The following is a 17,667-nucleotide window of genomic DNA, read 5'->3' on the forward strand; positions in this document are numbered from 1 at the left end:
GAATTATTTCCGTTCCTTTCCCCTCTTTTTTGATTATCAATTTGAGAAATATCTCCTCCAACCCCACGTTTAACAGGTGTGTGTGAGTGTGCTCGGTTGTATCTGACTCTTTGCGACCCCATGGACTGTAGCCTGCCAGGCTCCTCTGTCCATGGGATTCTCCAGGCAAGAGTACTGGACTGGGTTGCCATTTCCTTCTCCAGGGATCTTCCGGATCTAGGGGTCAAACCCACATCTCCTGCTTTGGCAGGCAGGTTCTTTACCGCTGAGTCACCGGGGAAGCCTGATCCATCTCCTTTACTTCTTCTTAGAAAGAGGACCACAAAGTTCCCCAAACATTTCTTTACAGTTGTTCCAGTTGACTTTTGGAATGTTTCTGGTAGGACAGTGAAGATCTAAAGATCTGATAGTTCTGGGGGAAGAGCTTTATGATAAAAGTATATCCCTGCAAGTATAAGTTCTAGTAATCTTCTGACCATTTAATTGAAGAAACACCATTCCAAGATGTAAATGTTTATTGAGTATCCATAAGAATTTCATCATATTTCAAAGCTCTACAGCTTAAAAAAATGCACTAGAAATGTTTGGTGAGAGATATTTTTCTGAATGTTTTTTTGTGAAATACATTCTGACATTAAATGAATCATCTAATGTAACTCTAGAGAGAATTTAATTGATGCTTGTAGTATGGATTAGCTGAAGTTACATGGAGTCTATTACAGATGCAGATTTTGCTTTAGACAAAATTAATAAGAGATTAAAAGCAATAAGAGTCTTACCAATTCCTCTAGTATATAAATGAAAAGAAATTAGCAGAAGACTACCTCAAAATAAGAAATAAGAAAATTCAACTGAAGTGAGATATCTCTGATAGAATATTTTTAGAATCACAGATATAGTCATTAAAATAATTCTTAGTTTAGAATATTTTAAAATTTGATCATTGTAAGACAGAACATAGATATGTAGATATTACTGTTTGGTTCAGACAGAATTGAATTATGCTTCAGCAGCAGCAGCAGCATTCCTGTTTTAATACTCTGAAATGATATTTGAACAAATGGCTAATTTAGGTATTGTAAAAGTGAAGATAAAATTCATAACTACTATGTAATAGACATATAAACACTATAAAGTTACTCCATATCTATCTTGCTTACTGCACAGTTAATGTAAAAAATAAATCTCTAAATACAGTTTGAGAAATATGTACTATAAAACTTATTTAGCTTAAGAAAATTTTGAAAATCAGAATTTATAAAACAAGCAAAAATGATATTATTGTAATAATGAACATCTATGATTGTATTTGAGAATAATTTCTGTGCTCAATGAAATACACCTCAAGCATATTATAACCATCTTCTCCTATTTAAAACATGAATTGCTATCAACATACCAAAAGTAGGTTAAAAAAGTAATTTTTTCTTAAAAAATGTTGTTAATACTAACAACAGACATACATTTTTAGGTTAATTTTTCATTTGTAGGACTAAATTTTGCAGTGATATTTAACCAAGGTCTTTTTTGACAGTGTGATTCATTTTTACCATGGTTGAGCAATCTTTCCCTCCAAAGTAAAATTTAATGTTTCTTTTTTTTAAAGTAAGTTTTCAACCCATGATTATAGCTCCATTACACTTCACTTAACCAGTAGGCCCTAGATTTTTCTAATATAATGTGTTATGGTTTTGTTGAGTGAAAAATGAAGACTTGGGCACCCTTCCTCTTACGATGAAAGCAGAAATTCTTTCTGCATTTTTCTTTTTCATCCCTAACCACAACATGACAACAGTTATTTTATTTTATTAAATGTTTATCAAATATTTTTGATAATTATCAATTATTTATCAAATATTTTATTATTTGATTCATTGACTTGTTCACTCATCTATATCATTAAATCTAGCTGTTGGTTTGCATTACCTATTGCTGCCCCTTTCTTCACTTCTGCAGCCACTAATCAAAGGTATCACTGGGGTCAGATATCTTCACCTTCAGAAACTTGCCCTCTTCAGTTCTACGCCAGGTGCGATCATTAGCACAATGTTCTTTACACATTTTTCTCCTCTTTTTAAGAACAGTAACTACCTTTCTCTTTCCTATTCTATTAAGTATAAACCTTTTATCCTAAGAGTTCATCCTCTCCCTTCATCTGACCCTTTTCTTTAGCAATCCCATTTCTTCTTCCTCTTTGGCCCAGTTGCTCTGCTACTTCCAAGCCATTGGGTTTTTCTCAGCACACAGGATTGGTTTCTAACAGCTTCCCTATTTGGGCAGATGTCATGTCCTGAATCTTGGGAGCCCACTGCTTTCTGAGACAGTCCATTCCATCTTGTGATAAGTCAGTCAGAGGGGTTTTCTTTTTATTGACGTAAACCACCTATCACATATTACGTATGATTTTTGCTTTTATCTTTATGTGTCAGTCTAATCGTGTCTTTTCTCAGTTGCTGCTCTGTGTGTGTTAGGTCCACAGTGGCGCTTTTTATGAGCTCTCTGCATCTGGCATCCAGTGCTTCCGTACCCTGATCTACCTCCCCCCACCCCAGAAGCATAGCAGCTTGAGCTCTAACTGTGCGTTGTACATGTTTAATACGTGTTTGGTGACTAAGCTACCCACTAAATATGGAAGAAATGTCTTCTAAAAATAGAGATAATTCCACATTTAGAAGGTGGCTTAGTGATATGATATACTTAGGTATACTTAGCAAAGGATGACAAAATCTCTGTCTTGGAAATGATTCTGTGAATTAAGTAACAACTCTGATCATGTGCATACTCACCTCCCCCCAGTCTCACACGGCAAAATGCCTAAGCGATACCAATTGTTGAAGAAAAACCATTTTGTATGTTTACTTCTAATTGATTAATTGAGACAGTATTACATATTGTATATCCACACAGATTCACAATGGCTTGGCTTTCTAAATATATGGTTCACTGTTATTATATTCTAAAGCATTGAACAATTGGCATATTCAGTTCTACATGTGCAATTTCAAACAATGCAGGAAGAATATTGATATTTTTGCCTACATTTAAATGTTAATATGAGAAAATATCTTGGCATTGTTAATACCCAAAAAAGGACAATTATATCTTTCAAATAGCCGATGAAGCCTGACCTTTTATTTGTATCTCTAAATTGCTAATATCTCCAAATGTTCTTGCATTTTAAACTTTTTCAAAAATTGTGTTTCCATAACAATTTTAATTGAATCTTCTCTGATGCTGCTTTAACCATTGTAGTCAACCACAGCATGTAATTAGACTTCAGTCCGAAACTTTCATGCACTAATATGGGAGTAGACACTTATAAAAATGTCGTGTCAAGTCTGGATTTCCTCTCCTGACCTCTGTCTGCTGCACCCGTGACGCTATAACCAAGGGTCATAATTGAATGAGAACAGAGTTTGATTTCCATTTATCCTACATAATGTGGAAATTCTTGTCCAGGGGCCGCTAGTTAGGGTCATCATCAGTAGATGTGTGGTATAAAGATAAACACATAGTGATAGGTTTTCATTAAGGCCGTGACCAATAAACACACTGGTTTATTTGTAGAGTGGCTCCTGAAGGTTGAGAGTGCCCATCAGAGTCCCTGTAAGAGACTGAAGCTCTAGGCAGGGTGCTGTGGGTAGCCCAGGTGTGGAGGAAGCCTCATTTACAGGCCTTATTGCTCTATTGTGCTTCTTCACAGGTCCTGAATTATCAGCAGTGAGTTATTCTTTTTCGGTTATTATTATTACTAGATTTCTTTAAAACTCACTTCTGTGTCTTCTCATTAATCACCTGTGAAATGTTGGAAGGCAAAATGCATGAGGCTCAGAGCTAATTATGCATTCTATTATGCCTTTAGATATCTGGATGAAAGTCATGTTCCAACACACAATCCCTTCCCTAAAACTCATTTCCACAAGTGATGATTTAGTGATCAATTTACTTTAAAGATTTGCCTTTGGGGACAATGATTATCCTGGTTTGCTCTTTTGAAAGAATAGACTTTTCTTTCAGGGAATATGTAAATATTTAGAAAAAAGTTTCATTGTGGACTTTGAAATGCTTTTAACACAAAATGTGTTGAAACCTATGCTTCAACTATCCCTGGGGGGAAAGGATACCTTTGAATTATGCAGAAAATGAGAGGCAAGGTGCCCAGAATTCTCAAATTCCTTTGATTAAATATGGTAACCAACTAGTTGTGGAAGCGGGGAGGATGAGTGCAAATTGTAGCTTTGTTTTTCAACTCCAAAGTTAGTACTTGTGAACAATAAGAGAATGATAAAATGACAAAATACCTAAATATGATGATTACTGATGTTTTCCCTGACCATCTTTGTTTTTCTACCATTCACAGCTAAGCATGTTACGTATAACTAGTGAGGAATGCAAACCTTAGTCTCATATATTTGTCTTTCAATTTGATCTCTTGATATCCTTCTTACTCTGCAGTTTTGAAAAACATCAGTTTTTAGTAATAAAATCCATGACTTGTAGGTATAGGTTATACATTAGATTACAATAAAGAAATATTTTTCCATATTTTCTAACAGCAGAGTGCAGTATTTTGCAAGGAAAGGTGTCTTTGTGATTTAGAGTCTATTCATTTCTGTTAGACTGTGCTTTTTCTGAGCCCTTATAGTTCAATTAGAATGTGTGCAAAAATACTTGTGCTATAAACTCTATAAGAATTTTTTCTAAAAATTAAGTCAGAAGTGCAATGTCAGTTGAGTTTTGGATTTAGTGAGAACAAAAGCAAGGGTGGATTTCCGGTGGGGAGGGACTGTCTCCTTCTAGATGTCAGTGTCCACCCCAGAGCCACATTTGCGGCAGAAGATTTCCTTGTTGTGAGTCAGGAAGCCTTCCCCCACCAAGGAGACCGAACACTTCCCACAGTTAAAGCATTCACTGTGCCACTGGCGGTCTTGAAAGCAGATAAACTTGGCACCTCTGAGACCTGTAAAGCAATTGGAGAAAAAGAGTAATCTATTCTCTCAACAAATAGATGGAGCATTCTATCAGGTACACTTCTGGGAGCTGGATAAAAAACAGTGAGTAAGACCACATCAAGAAAGTAACCAAGAAATGATGCCACCCCCAATGGCCTGTGTCCATTCAGGAATGCCACCCACAGGTTCTTCCTTTGAGATCCAGCCAGATACCCAGTCAATTTTGTCCCAAAATCTACATAAGTAGGTTGAATTTGGACATACAAAGCACATATTTTTGGAGACAGTTCCTGATTGCCTAAGACGTGAGGCTTCCCTTGTGGCTCAGAATCTGCCTGCAATACAGGAGACCTGGGTTCGATTCCTGGGTTGGGAAGATCCCCTGAAGAAGGGAAAGGCTACCCACTCCAGCATTCTGGCCTGGAGAATTCCATGGATTGTATTAGTCCATGGGGTTGCAGAGTCGTACACAGCTGAGCAATTTCCAAAAGATATAAGGAAATATAGGGTAGTGCAATGAGAAGAAGAAATGTTTTGAAGTAAGACTTCAAAATAAGTTACTTATCTTACTTATCTAAGTAAGTGACTTGGTTACTTATCTAAGTAAGTTACTTACTTATCTAAGTAAGAATATTTTTTCCTTCCTCGTGACCCTGTTTACTTTGAAGCAAAGTTAAGGTAAAATAAATGAATACTTCCCAGCCTGGTATCTGATATTTTAATGACTTTTAGTTCTCGTCTCTCTTCTCCCATGTTTAATTTTATTGAAGATAAAGTCCCACGGTCATATTGTGGCTTGAAACACAATTTCCAAAAGCCTCCAATAGAGAATTTCATCTGAACTGTCCTTAGCTAACCTCGTATGATAACCTTGTTACCTTGCCCAGAGTTGACTGCAGTGTAGGCTTGCAACAAAGATGTGTGAATCTGATTCCTGTGGCCACTGAAGCCATGTTACCCAATGACATCAGCTTCCCCATTTCAACTTGGGCCTTACTTGAGCCATAGGATTTCTATTAATAAGAAAAGGTATGAGAATTTGAGTCTTCGGTGAGACTCTCTCTCTCTACCCAAATATAAATCCAGGGTACAGTTCAAGGAACTGATTTTGAGGAGTTGTAAAAAAGGAGAAAAGGTCTAAGGTCTGGTAAGGGTTTGGGATGCCCTAGACTTGAATCTTCATTTGCCAGGTTTTCTCCAAGTGATCTTAGGGCTATGAAATTCTTGTGGTTTGCTTATCACACTATTTTAGTGAGGCTAAAATAGTTCATATGCTGATTCACATATAATTTCCAACTATTCCATTTGGGATGGTAAAGCAAAAAAGGTGAATAAATATTTTATTTCAGGTAAATTCTCCTTGGATATGATAATGAACTTTTGTTTCCTTCCTGGAAATGTTTTTTGATGTCTTCACATATAATTTACTAGTTCAGGGATACATTTACATCAAATTCTTGTACTTTTCTTGATTAAATTGTAGCTTATTTATGATGCCATCACTACTTTCTAATGAGAGTAAATCAATAATGTACCAATTAATCCCCTTAATATTATTCAAGATGTTAATAAGCTGATTGCAAGAATAATGTTCTATATATACATAAACCACCTCTGTTCGTGAATTTAATTATTACACATCTAGCATTTTGATGCACATGAAATTTTCTTGATTTTATTATTAAGCTTTGTACAGGGGGCAAATGTAAAAATAATTCTTCTAGAATTTTACAAAAAAAGAATAAAAAGGAAGCAGCTGGTACCAAGAATATAAGAAAGTCTTGACTTAACATGTGAGATGGTTATAAATTGTTTCGATTTTGGATGTGTTTACTCCCTCAGATCTTAGGGGTCATTTTCAATAAGAAAGTCAACCAGGAAACAGGACTCTGACACGTTTTATCTGGTTTCATTTATTCCTGAAAATTCAGTAAAATAAGAGCTGGCATTTGTTGAGCTCCTAGAGATGAATCAGTCACTATTCCAAGCCCTTTACTTCACACGGCTCTCACCTCACTCCATGGGGTAGTTATTACCGTCAACCGACTTTGCAGACAGTAATTGTCAAACAGAGAGGTTAGCCTCTTGGCCAAATCACCCAGCTGCTAAGTGGCAGATCTGGGATTCAATCCTAGGCCATCTGTTTCAGAGTTTGTGCTTCCAACTTCACCAAATTAAGTCTGAATTTTCTTTCTTAAAGAACATAACCAGAAATATTAGCATTCCTGTCTGAAGAAGTCAACATTTGAAACTCACTTTACTGAAAATAAACAGAAATAGAAAACAGCAAAGATGTGATCTCATTTAATTCCTCATTTTGCAAAGAAGGCAAATGAGGACCTTGGAGGTGAGTTGCATACCTATAGTCACACAGTAATCAGGGGCAGAGACAAGGCCATGGTCTTTTACTCCCTAGATCAGTGCTGTTCCCACTAGGTCAAACTGCTTCATTTATCCCCTTAGAAAGGTAAATCCTATCTTGGAGGAGGAGAAAAAAATTGTAGTTACATCTTGAGTTTGTTCCTTATAGATCTGGTTAATTTAAAATGATGTTTTAGAAACAATTCTAACATAGTTTCTGGGGATGACATATTGTTTGCCTGAATGTACAATTTTCAGAAGATAAATGTATGGTATTAATAGTATAGTTCCCTATGGTACATTAGTTCAAATAGCTCAACTCTAAAGAAGCACTACTACAGAGAATATATATATGTGTGTGTGTATATATATTTAAAAGTGTTAGTCACTCAGTCATGTCTGACTCTATGACCCCATGGATTGTAGCCTGCCAGGCTCCTCTGTCCATGGGATTCTCTAGGCGAGAATACTGGAGTGGGTTGCCATGCCCTTCTGCAGGGGATCTTCCCGACCCAGGGATCGGCCCCAGGTCTCTCACATTGCAGGCAGATTGTTTACCATTTGAGTTACCTGGGAAGCCCATATATATTGAAAAATCAGATCAAGACATACTAAAGTGAGTTGGAAGTTTTTGCAGGCGTTTAGTTTCTGGTGTGTCTCAATCACAGAGCCAAAAGATTAAGATAATGATCAAGAGACTGATTATTCTAAATATATATCCTGCATTTGGATTACTTTTGGGACAAATCTTTGGTTCCTGATCATCCCTGTGTTTCGTGTGGAAAATGTAGTTTTTCTGTCTGATTTTTAGAAAGTTGGGTTCAGTAATTGACCTGCAGCCGTCCATCAGAAAAATCGCTTAGACACATGCATCTGTGGTGATGCATCAGAATGCAAACTCATCAAGTTCAAAGTTTGAATAGGCTCTTTAAGATCCATACTAGCCATCTGAGTCCCTGGAAAGTTTTCAAACATTTTTAAGTTGTTGAAATCTCTCATTTCTTCATGGAAATCCACCTCCAACCCACCCGCACCCCGCCTTTTTCTGGCCAATTCAAGAAAAGTGTCGTAGAATAAATTGTCTGAGTCCATCAAGCTGTGATTGCATATTATACTAAGTTTTTGGAGCTCTAGTTACTGTTACATTTTTGGAAGTTTCATTTCTAACTAGCACCAGTAGAGAGGGAGGCTTATTCCCTTGGCTGCAGGAGTTGCCAGATATGCAGAAGCAGGAGAGCAGAGTGATTAACAGCCCAAGCTTTGGAGCCCTATGTTCTTAAAATTGCCAGTGTACGTCCCTGAAAGGGCTGCAGAGGTGACATAGCTGAATGGTTGTGGGAGGAACAAAGGGGGCATGCCCTACCAGTGGGCCGGCCACTCGGCTCCCTGTGACAGTGACCTGCCCGGGAGTGAGCGCAGTATGCTCACCCCGGGCAGGCTCTTCATTTACTTTTTGGCTGAAGAGAGAGATTTTACGTTAGTTGTTTCCAAGCTTATGCAGGCCAAACAAAACATGCTTGCTGGCCAGATGTAGCCCATGGGCCAGTGTGAGATTCTAAAAAATATGGTGCCTTGTATGGAGAAACAAGACCATGCTCTGTTTATCTAGGAAACTTCCTCCCTTGCAAGAAAGTGAAAGCCTATCAAGCTGGGCTTGCAGCAAAACTCTTTACTTGAGGATAAATAAATATTCAATTTTACTTGTGATATATCTGAAGATAGAGGAGGGAGAAAATAATCTGTAATAATCCTATGTTACATAAACTGAGCCAGAAGTGAAATATGATCTAAGAGTACTGGAAATGGAGAACAGAAATACAGTTCTGCCATGTTATTTGGTGACCATACCTGAAAGAATAGCTATTGGAATGGAATACTACTCAGCCATAAAAGAGACCTTTCTGAGTCGGTTCTAATGAGGTGGATGAACCTAGAGTCTGTTATACAGAGTGAAGTAAGTCAGAAAGAAAAAAACAAATATCATATATTAATGCATGTGTATGGAATCTAGAAAGATGGTACTGATGAAATTATTTGCAGGGCAGCAATGAAGGCACAGAGAACAGACTTACGGATTCAGGAGCGGAGGAAGGAGGGAGAGACGGGACATGTGGGGAGAGTGACATGGAAATATACATTACCATATGTAAAATAGATAGCCAATGGGAATTTGCTCTATGATTCAGGGAGCTCAGATGGGGCTCTATAACAGCCTAGAGGGATGGGATGGGGTGGAGGTGGGAGGGAGCTCCAAGAGGGAGGGGATGTAGCTATTCCTATGTCTGATTCATGTTGATGTTTAGCAGAAACCAACAGAATACTGTAAAGCAATTATCCTTCAACTGAAAATAAATACATTTTTAACAAGGAGAGAAAAAAAGAAGAGCTATTGGGTTTCTCAGGGATGAGAGGGTCAGTTCTCTTATGACAGGATTAGCATTTCAGAAGTAACGTCTGAGGAAGATACAACGTGCTTTTTACCTTGAGAACTCATTTAGCACAGATAGATTTACCACTTATGTTGTTTTCAAATCATATCACACACATTTTGTTCAACAGAATGCTATCTTGTTTTATCTATTCATAATTAAAACTTACTGTAAGGGAACAGAATGAAAGAGAATAATACATTTGCTAGAATCATCTTAAATTGAGGTTTAATTAATTCCTCACCTATGCTATCATAATTATTATAACTTCTGATTTTTGCACAGTACTTGCACTTAATTAAAACTTTTTCTATTTTAAGGCCCCTTCACTCTTGGGTTAGAATCGAGCAGCATTTTGATTTATAAGTATCCCTTTCTCCCACTCACTTTCTTAAAGTTCTACCTCAGCTCAGGCCTCCTTGTGAAGATCTTCTTTGTTCATCTTACTCTCCTTCTTTCCTGAAAGACTACTTTACTTTGAGTCAGTACCGTGAAGTTTAGTATTTATGACCCTCTACAGAGCCTAGCTGCCTTAATTATACACTATACTTACCTTGAGGGTTCTGTGTAATATTCATATTTATATATAGGTACTCATGTTTGTTTCAAAAGGAAACAAGGGAACGATCATCCTTTTTTTAAAATGACATTTCCTAAATCAACTGTATAGCATTTTCAGAACCATACTTTTTCTTGCTAGGACTATATTAAACTTACCAGTAATAGGCTTGGTGCAGGCGGCACACTTTTTGGCGTAAAGATGGTTGTAGCAGTCCAGACAGAATGGATAGTCATCCTTGGACATGAACTCTTCCTCACAGAGCTCTTTCCTACAGCCGCTGCACAGAAAACACTCCTTATGCCATGGCTGGTCATGGAACGTTATCCCACCTGAAGTTATCACCTGGCAAGTGATCACAAAAACGGCCATGACCCTGGATTGTCTTTTGTGATTCTCTTCTTTGTCCACAAGTGGTACTTCGAGCGACCCTATCACCTTGTGTCAGAGGGTGTCTTTTTCCTGTGATTTTTGGAACCAAAGTAAAACAAAAGGCTGTCTCGATCAAATAGAACTGATGAGAATTATCCTAATTTTTCTCCTACAGTGGTATAGGAAAGAAGCAGGGTCATGATGAGCTCAGGAAGATGAAAAATGTATAGGCTCTTGATTTCTTTGCTCATCTTCCTCTTTCTTGTTGGTCTTCAAAGATCTGCCATTAGACTTAAGATACTTTCTATGCTATGTCCTTATGTTCATATATAACTTCTAAGAATCCTTTAAAAAAGCTGATTTTTTTCCTGAATGCTTTATGCAGCAGTAGCATCCCTGAAAGGATTTGCTCAACACCATTCCCAGGCGGTGCTAGTGGTAAAGAACCCATGTCCCAGTGCAGTAGCTCCAGGAGACTCAGGTTCAGTCCCTGGGTCGGGAAGAGCCCCAGGGGGAAGAAATGGTAACCCACTCCAGTGTTCTTGCCTGGAGAATCCCATGGACAGAGGAGCCTAGTGGGCTACAGTGCATGGGGTTGCAAAGAGTTGGACATGACTGACGGGACTTGGCATGGCACGTGTCATCTGTTAATAATGACTAAATATAATATTTCTAAGCTGTTTTTTCAGTCTTCAGTCCTGTGCTTAACCTGTTCTTAACATTCTCAACATCCTGACACAGTATCTTCCCTCTTTAGAGACGAACCACTCCAGAGAGTTAGAGCAGGTACGTCTCTTGCTCGGGACACAGAGTGAGAATTCAAACCTGCGGTCTGATTCCACAGTTTGTATGCCCAACAGTGACCGTAGCACTGAGACGAGATTACTTTGCGCTGATAAGCCACTGACAGATCTTTGTTGAATGAATGAAGAAGCACCAAGGGAAAACATGTTTGGAAAGCAATTCTAGTATCGTACCTAGCACAAATGGGATGACTGTGGGCAACTGTGTGAGTTTTCGGCACCAGGATTCGGTCATCAGTGCTGTACATTGACCCTTAATGTGTGATGTGTTAGGGTTTTGCAGAGATGCTTGTTATTCCTCCGTAAAATATTTTCTAACCCAGTTTAATCCATGGATTCTACCTTTTAAAAGACTGAGATATCTTTATTTAAAAATCAGATGGAAAAATATTAGACAACTTTACTTGTGTAGCAATTTTTAAATCCTAGCATTTTTCAAATCCATGGCTATTGAGCTCTTGGGGGTGGCTGGGGAACCTGGCAAGGGTTCATAGAAATGTCTTCCAATGACTGAAGCAAAGTGATATCTGAGATGGTGCCGTAGTCTTTGTATGCAAATTAACTAGATAAAGAAAACGTCTATTCTAAGATGTTCTATTGTTACAAATTAAATAACTGTGTATGCTCCAGGCTTTTGAAAAGATTATCCTAAAGATATTTAAAACTTTTCCAATGACTACCTTAATAATTAAAGATATTTGATAGAAAGTTATTTTTTGTAAATGAGAAAAAATATATACTATTTTAAATAAGTAAATGGGAAACATAATGGTGTGTGTGAACTAAAGCAATTTAAAATACCCCCTACTGACTTCAAATGCCTTACAACAGGCACAGCAGAATTCAGGATTCTTTTGATTTGTTTGGTCAAATGATTAGCAGGCAAGGCTTAAAAGATTCAAAACTTGAAAACTGTATTCACAGCAAAATGAAACTGGATGTACACACTAAAGATTGTTTCATCAGGGAGAAGAAACTCTGGAACATTAAAAATAGCTTGTTTGTGATTATATTCCTTTTGAAGAGGCAGGGAGGCTAAGGTGAAGTCTAATATCCAAGCCTGGTTTTTGATACTGATTGATCCCAGGATTTAGAACAACTTTCTTCTCTGGCAAAGTGGAGGCAACAATGATTTTGCACTTAGTTAATCAACTTTAGAACACGTGAAACTTGTGGCGTTTGAATTCAAAGGACTATTGTCTGAGGTTACTTGCTTTCTGGTAGAAAATACATTTTAGTTTCACAAAATAAAATCTATGAAAAAATTCTATGGGCTGGTTGAGAAATAGTTTTTGCTTATTTTCTTTTGTTTTATATTTGGTCTTTGGCTTGGGTTGAAACAAATTGTTTTTCTTCAGCTTGGATCATCTTGATTAGAAACATTTATATCCAGTTTTCCTTAAAGGACTTGTGGTTTTAAAAAATTAAATAGAAAATAATCTGGCATGTTATGATCTGTCTACTACCCAATACAAACATTTCATAAATTTCTGGGGACTTAAAATCATGTCCTAAATATAGGGCAGGCTCCTCTAACCTGGGAAACACCAGGGCTTTGGCCCCAGACAGTGCTCAGCTCTGATATACTAGAGAAGATATTTGAATCTTGAATAGCATTGAAGGAAACTTTACATCGTGTGCCCAGCAAATGATTTTAAGATGACTCCCACAAGTTTCATTTTAGTGTAAGTCCTTAAGAAACACAGCCTAAAAATGGCCAACTTAGTTGTCCCTCAAAACAATCAGGTCAATCTATCCATTTTATTTCATCTCTTTCTAAATGCATTTCATTGATACTTTTGAAAGCTTCATGTTCATCTGTCTCAGTTTCATAGAGTCTGTTTCTTGTAAAGTCATTTTCTAAGTCAGTATTTCTGATAGAGTAATGGAAGTCTCCATGAGTGAAATGGTTTTATGTCATGTTACTTTCAGTAATAATTTTCAGCCACCACAATCCTAAAGGAAATCAGTCCTGAATATTCATTGGAAGGACTGATGGTGAAGCTGAAGCTCCAATACTTGGGCCACCTGATATGAACTGACTCATTGGAAAAGATCCTGAAAGATTGAGGGCAGGAGGAGAAGGGAAAGACAGAGGATAAGATGGTTGTATGGCATCACCGACTCGACGGACGTGAGTTTGAGCAAGCTCTGGAAGTCAGTGAAGGTCAGGGAAGCCTGGCGTGCTGCAGTCCATGGAGTCGCAAAGGGTCGGACATGACTGAGTGACTGACATCGTGTAATTTAATAATTGTAACTTAGGAGTTTATCAATGCCTCCTCAAATGCAGTATCAGCATTTTAAATATATGTAGAAACTCACTGTGTGTGTTAATTTGTAGAAAGTGGTAATGACATGCTAGCTGTCCGGATGCAAATATACAAATAGTCTTAAGAGATCTGCTGGAGTAGCCTGTAGATCAAAAGTGTTTTAGAAACCACTGTACTGAATTAGTACATGTTTCCATGATTCAGGCTTTCTGATCACAACTTACAGGGGTGTTTGAAACTTATGATACCTCACAGGTCAAGGATTTGTTTGAGAACATCAATATATTAATGGATTACAGACATGTTATCAAGGTGATAGAGATGAGTGACTTTTTCATATAAAAGTTTAGAGGATAAAAAAAGAATTGTACCAAGTTTACTTGAGAAAGGAAAAAAAGTTTCCAATAGGAAAAAAAGTTTGAATGGGTATCCAAGTTAAAAGGCCCTACGTGAAGCTTTGCAACTGGAGGCGAGGGAAACCACTTGCAGTGCTTAGCCTTCTTTCTGCCTAATGAATGTGTTTCCCTAATGATATTGTCACTCTTGAGATCTGTCTACTGCTAGAAATATAAAAGCTTCAAGCCAAGAAGACATTTACATTGCTTGGATATAAAGTGAGGAGTGAAATATCCTGTTTAAATTGGTTCCCTTAGTCACTCTGTGAGACAAATCCATCTCCCTCTGAAATTATATGGATCAAAAATTTTCTAAGAAATATTTGTATTCAAAGAGAGATGTGGGTCCTTCACCAGAATACGTGAAATCTTGCATGAACAGCAGTGAATGGAACTGGAATATCAAATCACTTGAGCTTTTGGAACATTAAATTCATGTTCTGGGTGGCATTTTATGGTGGTAAAAATAGATGGGCTTCCTCACTGTGACAGGTAGTGCTTTTGAACTTGTTGGAATTCAATACTAACCTGAGTGTGCAAAGATGGCTATAATATGATAGCATCAGTTCATTACAAATATATCATGTTGCTAAAAAGCACTGGTTTGGAAGATTTCATAAGCTTATGCTCTATAGATATTTACCTTCTTACAAAAGCTGCAGTAGTGAGCAAACTCCTTCTCAAAACACGGCACGCAGTAATTGCCACTCTCTTTGGAAATCAAAGGTTTCGTTCCTATTGGCTGTCGGCAATGCTCACACACAAAGCAGGTTTCATGCCAGTAGTTACCCTTAAATTCCATTTTGCGGGAACCTGGACCCCAAAAGTAAGAGTCTATTAGTACAAATCAAGTTTCATTGTTTTCTTTTAAGCAGTAATACATCAAATCACTTAAACTATATGTTAATGTGATAAACTAATCAGCCACATAGAAAAAAAAATAGTGTTTGGTTTCCAAAACATTTATCTGAAAAAAGAGGTCAATAGAGTTCAGCTACAATAATGGTGAATCACTCTTTCACTGGAAATTCTTGTGCTGTTTCATAATTTTATGATGTGAAAGGACTATAAAAGTAGACTCTGAAAGGCTGCACATGGTTTAGATAAATTGAGCCATAATAAGAATTACAAGGATATTAGGAATGTCCATGGCACAGACTCCTGAGATTGATGTTGTGCAGTTATAGTCTCCTAGAAAAATCTTTGAATCTATAATAAGAAAATGAGAGAGAATTGTTCTCATGCTGCTGTCCATAGGTATTGAAGAGGATCAACAAAGAGGATTATTACTTGCCTAAAGGTGTAACCATTTACATGGATCCTTGTATTCCCTGAGAGAAAAGAAAGACGACTGACCCTCAGACCAGTGTTTGTTGAGATACAAAATGATGCGTGATTCCATTCTCCTATGATGGGCTGTGCTTTTTGATGCTATTGGTTCTGCCTAGGACAGGGTGTTTAATGCAGTTTTAGCATTATTAATTGGTGTAGATTTTATTTCCTGGTTCAGTTTCTGGTTCAAAATGTTTCTATGAATTATGTTTATGACAATATATAAAAGACAGTACACTTTGCCCATTGGAAACAAAGTATAATCTTTTCATTTCTAAAGTACACTAAATGAGATTAAAGAGATAGTAAGAAAGATGTCTTTCTGAAAAGCAGGGCTTTGTGTAATAGTCCCGTTTATCTGTGGGCGATGCATCCCAAGATCCCCAGTGGATGTGTGACACTACAGATAATACTAAACCTTGTGTGTGTGTGTGTGTGTATACCGTGTTTTTCCCCCTATACATACAGACTTATGTTAAAGTTTATAAATTAGGTATTGCAAGAGATTAATAACAATAAAATAGAACAATTATAACAACATACTGTAATAAACATGATGTGAATGTGGTCTCTCTCTCTGAAAGTATCTTGCTGTATGAATTTAATGCCTTTTCCATCTAATCTAAGTACTTACATGCACTGTGGCTGTAACTTTTGCAGTTTGAGGCATGAGAGCAAAACTAGCATAAATTTCTTTTTCCTTCTTCATGATTTCATGGATGGGGAATTTGTTCTTACATTAGATCTTAGTAACCTCAGCTTGCAATTTATTTCCTTATTAAATCAAGAACTGTCTTTTCATTTAAAGGAAGCACTTTATGGCTTTTTCCAGCATACCTGAATTGCCAGCATCACTACTATTGTACTTTGCGGCCATTGCTAACTAAAATAAAGGTTTCTTGAACACAAGCGCTGGGATACAGCAACAGTCCGATCTGGTAACTGAGATGGCTATTAAGTGACTACTGGCCAGGATGCTCTGGACAAAGATGATTCACGTCAAGGAAAGGCGCAGAGGGGTTTCATCGCACTACTCAGTACACAGTACACAATGGAAAACTTAAGGAACTCTATTGCTGGTATTTTCCAGGTGATATTTTCAGACTTAACATTTTTGACCTTGGGTAACTACAACCATGAAAAGTGAAACCACGGAAGGAGAACGGGGGCACGGATGCACTGCACTCTTCCTGTGCTTGTAGCTTCAGTTACAGACCAGGAGGCCTTGAGGTCTTACCAGGCATGATGGTCTTCTTGCAGTGAAAGCACTTGGAAGAGCACTCGTTAGAATAGCACTCGGAGCAGAGCAGGCGCTCATCCTTGGCAGCAAAAGGCTTTTCCACCAAAGAGTGACTGCATTTGGTGCAATTAAAGCATCCCTCATGCCAGTGACGGCCTTTGTAACAAAGATCCTTCGAGACAGTGAATAAAAGTTAATTAAATGCGTTTGTGATCAAACAGGCCATTTTGTAAGACAATACTAAACACTCTGGGGCTCTGGTGCTAGTAGGTTGTGCTGGTAGCTTGAGGGCATGATGTTGTTGGTACCACTACCTGGAGAGAGGAGACTCTGGGGCAATTAAGAGCTAGAGCCTGCGGCTTCCTTGGTTGGTCACGAAAGACAGATGGAAAATAACGGGACTCTCCTATTTCTTCCAATTTCCTGAGATGATTTTTATTTTTAGATGATAACATCCTATTACTGTTTAAGTAAACAAAATCTCAACACTACTTAACTAAAGCAAAGATAAAAAAAAAGATTAAAAAAAAGAAAATATACAACAATATGTATGCATTCTGGTAGGAATGGGCTATATGTATGAGAGGTGTCAGGGCACAATATTTTTAATGAAGATGAAACTGATTCAAAGTTAGGAAATAAAGGTTTTGGAATCTTTATACTTCCAATTGTTTATATAGTTAGTCATTTATACTCTTGTCATTCTAGAAAAAACATTTTAGCTGTGTAACTTTGGTCAAATAACTTCTTTAATCTTTAGCGTCCTAAGCTGTCTCCTAAGATCACTGTAAGGATTAAAGCATGTGTTATGTTTCACAGTGCTGAGCATAGTGCCTTGAACATCAACTTGATTGATGATGGCTTTGAAAATCCTTTTATCTAGTAGCAGAGCATTAGATTATTAAAGAAAAAGAGGCATCACAACACATTTTTCTGCTGATCATATGCAATAAT

At 37.4% G+C, this 17,667-nt stretch overlaps 1 protein-coding gene across 1 annotated transcript in view; it reads right to left on the reverse strand.

Moving 5' to 3' along the window:
* Positions 1-497: 497 nt before the first annotated feature.
* The window catches only part of FHL5 (four and a half LIM domains 5), a 53,334-nt gene continuing 36,164 nt past the window's right edge, over positions 498-17,667 (reverse strand). The window contains exons 3-6 of the mRNA XM_043889833.1: positions 16,711-16,885; positions 14,785-14,954; positions 10,460-10,646; positions 498-4,960 (exon numbers count right to left, since the gene is read on the reverse strand). Coding sequence (XP_043745768.1) covers positions 4,797-4,960; positions 10,460-10,646; positions 14,785-14,954; positions 16,711-16,885 — 696 coding nt within the window. The 3' untranslated portion in view covers positions 498-4,796. The remainder of the gene's footprint in view (positions 4,961-10,459; positions 10,647-14,784; positions 14,955-16,710; positions 16,886-17,667) is intronic.

Source organism: Cervus elaphus, chromosome 28, assembly GCF_910594005.1.
Source record: "Cervus elaphus chromosome 28, mCerEla1.1, whole genome shotgun sequence".
NCBI lineage: Eukaryota > Metazoa > Chordata > Mammalia > Artiodactyla > Cervidae > Cervus > Cervus elaphus.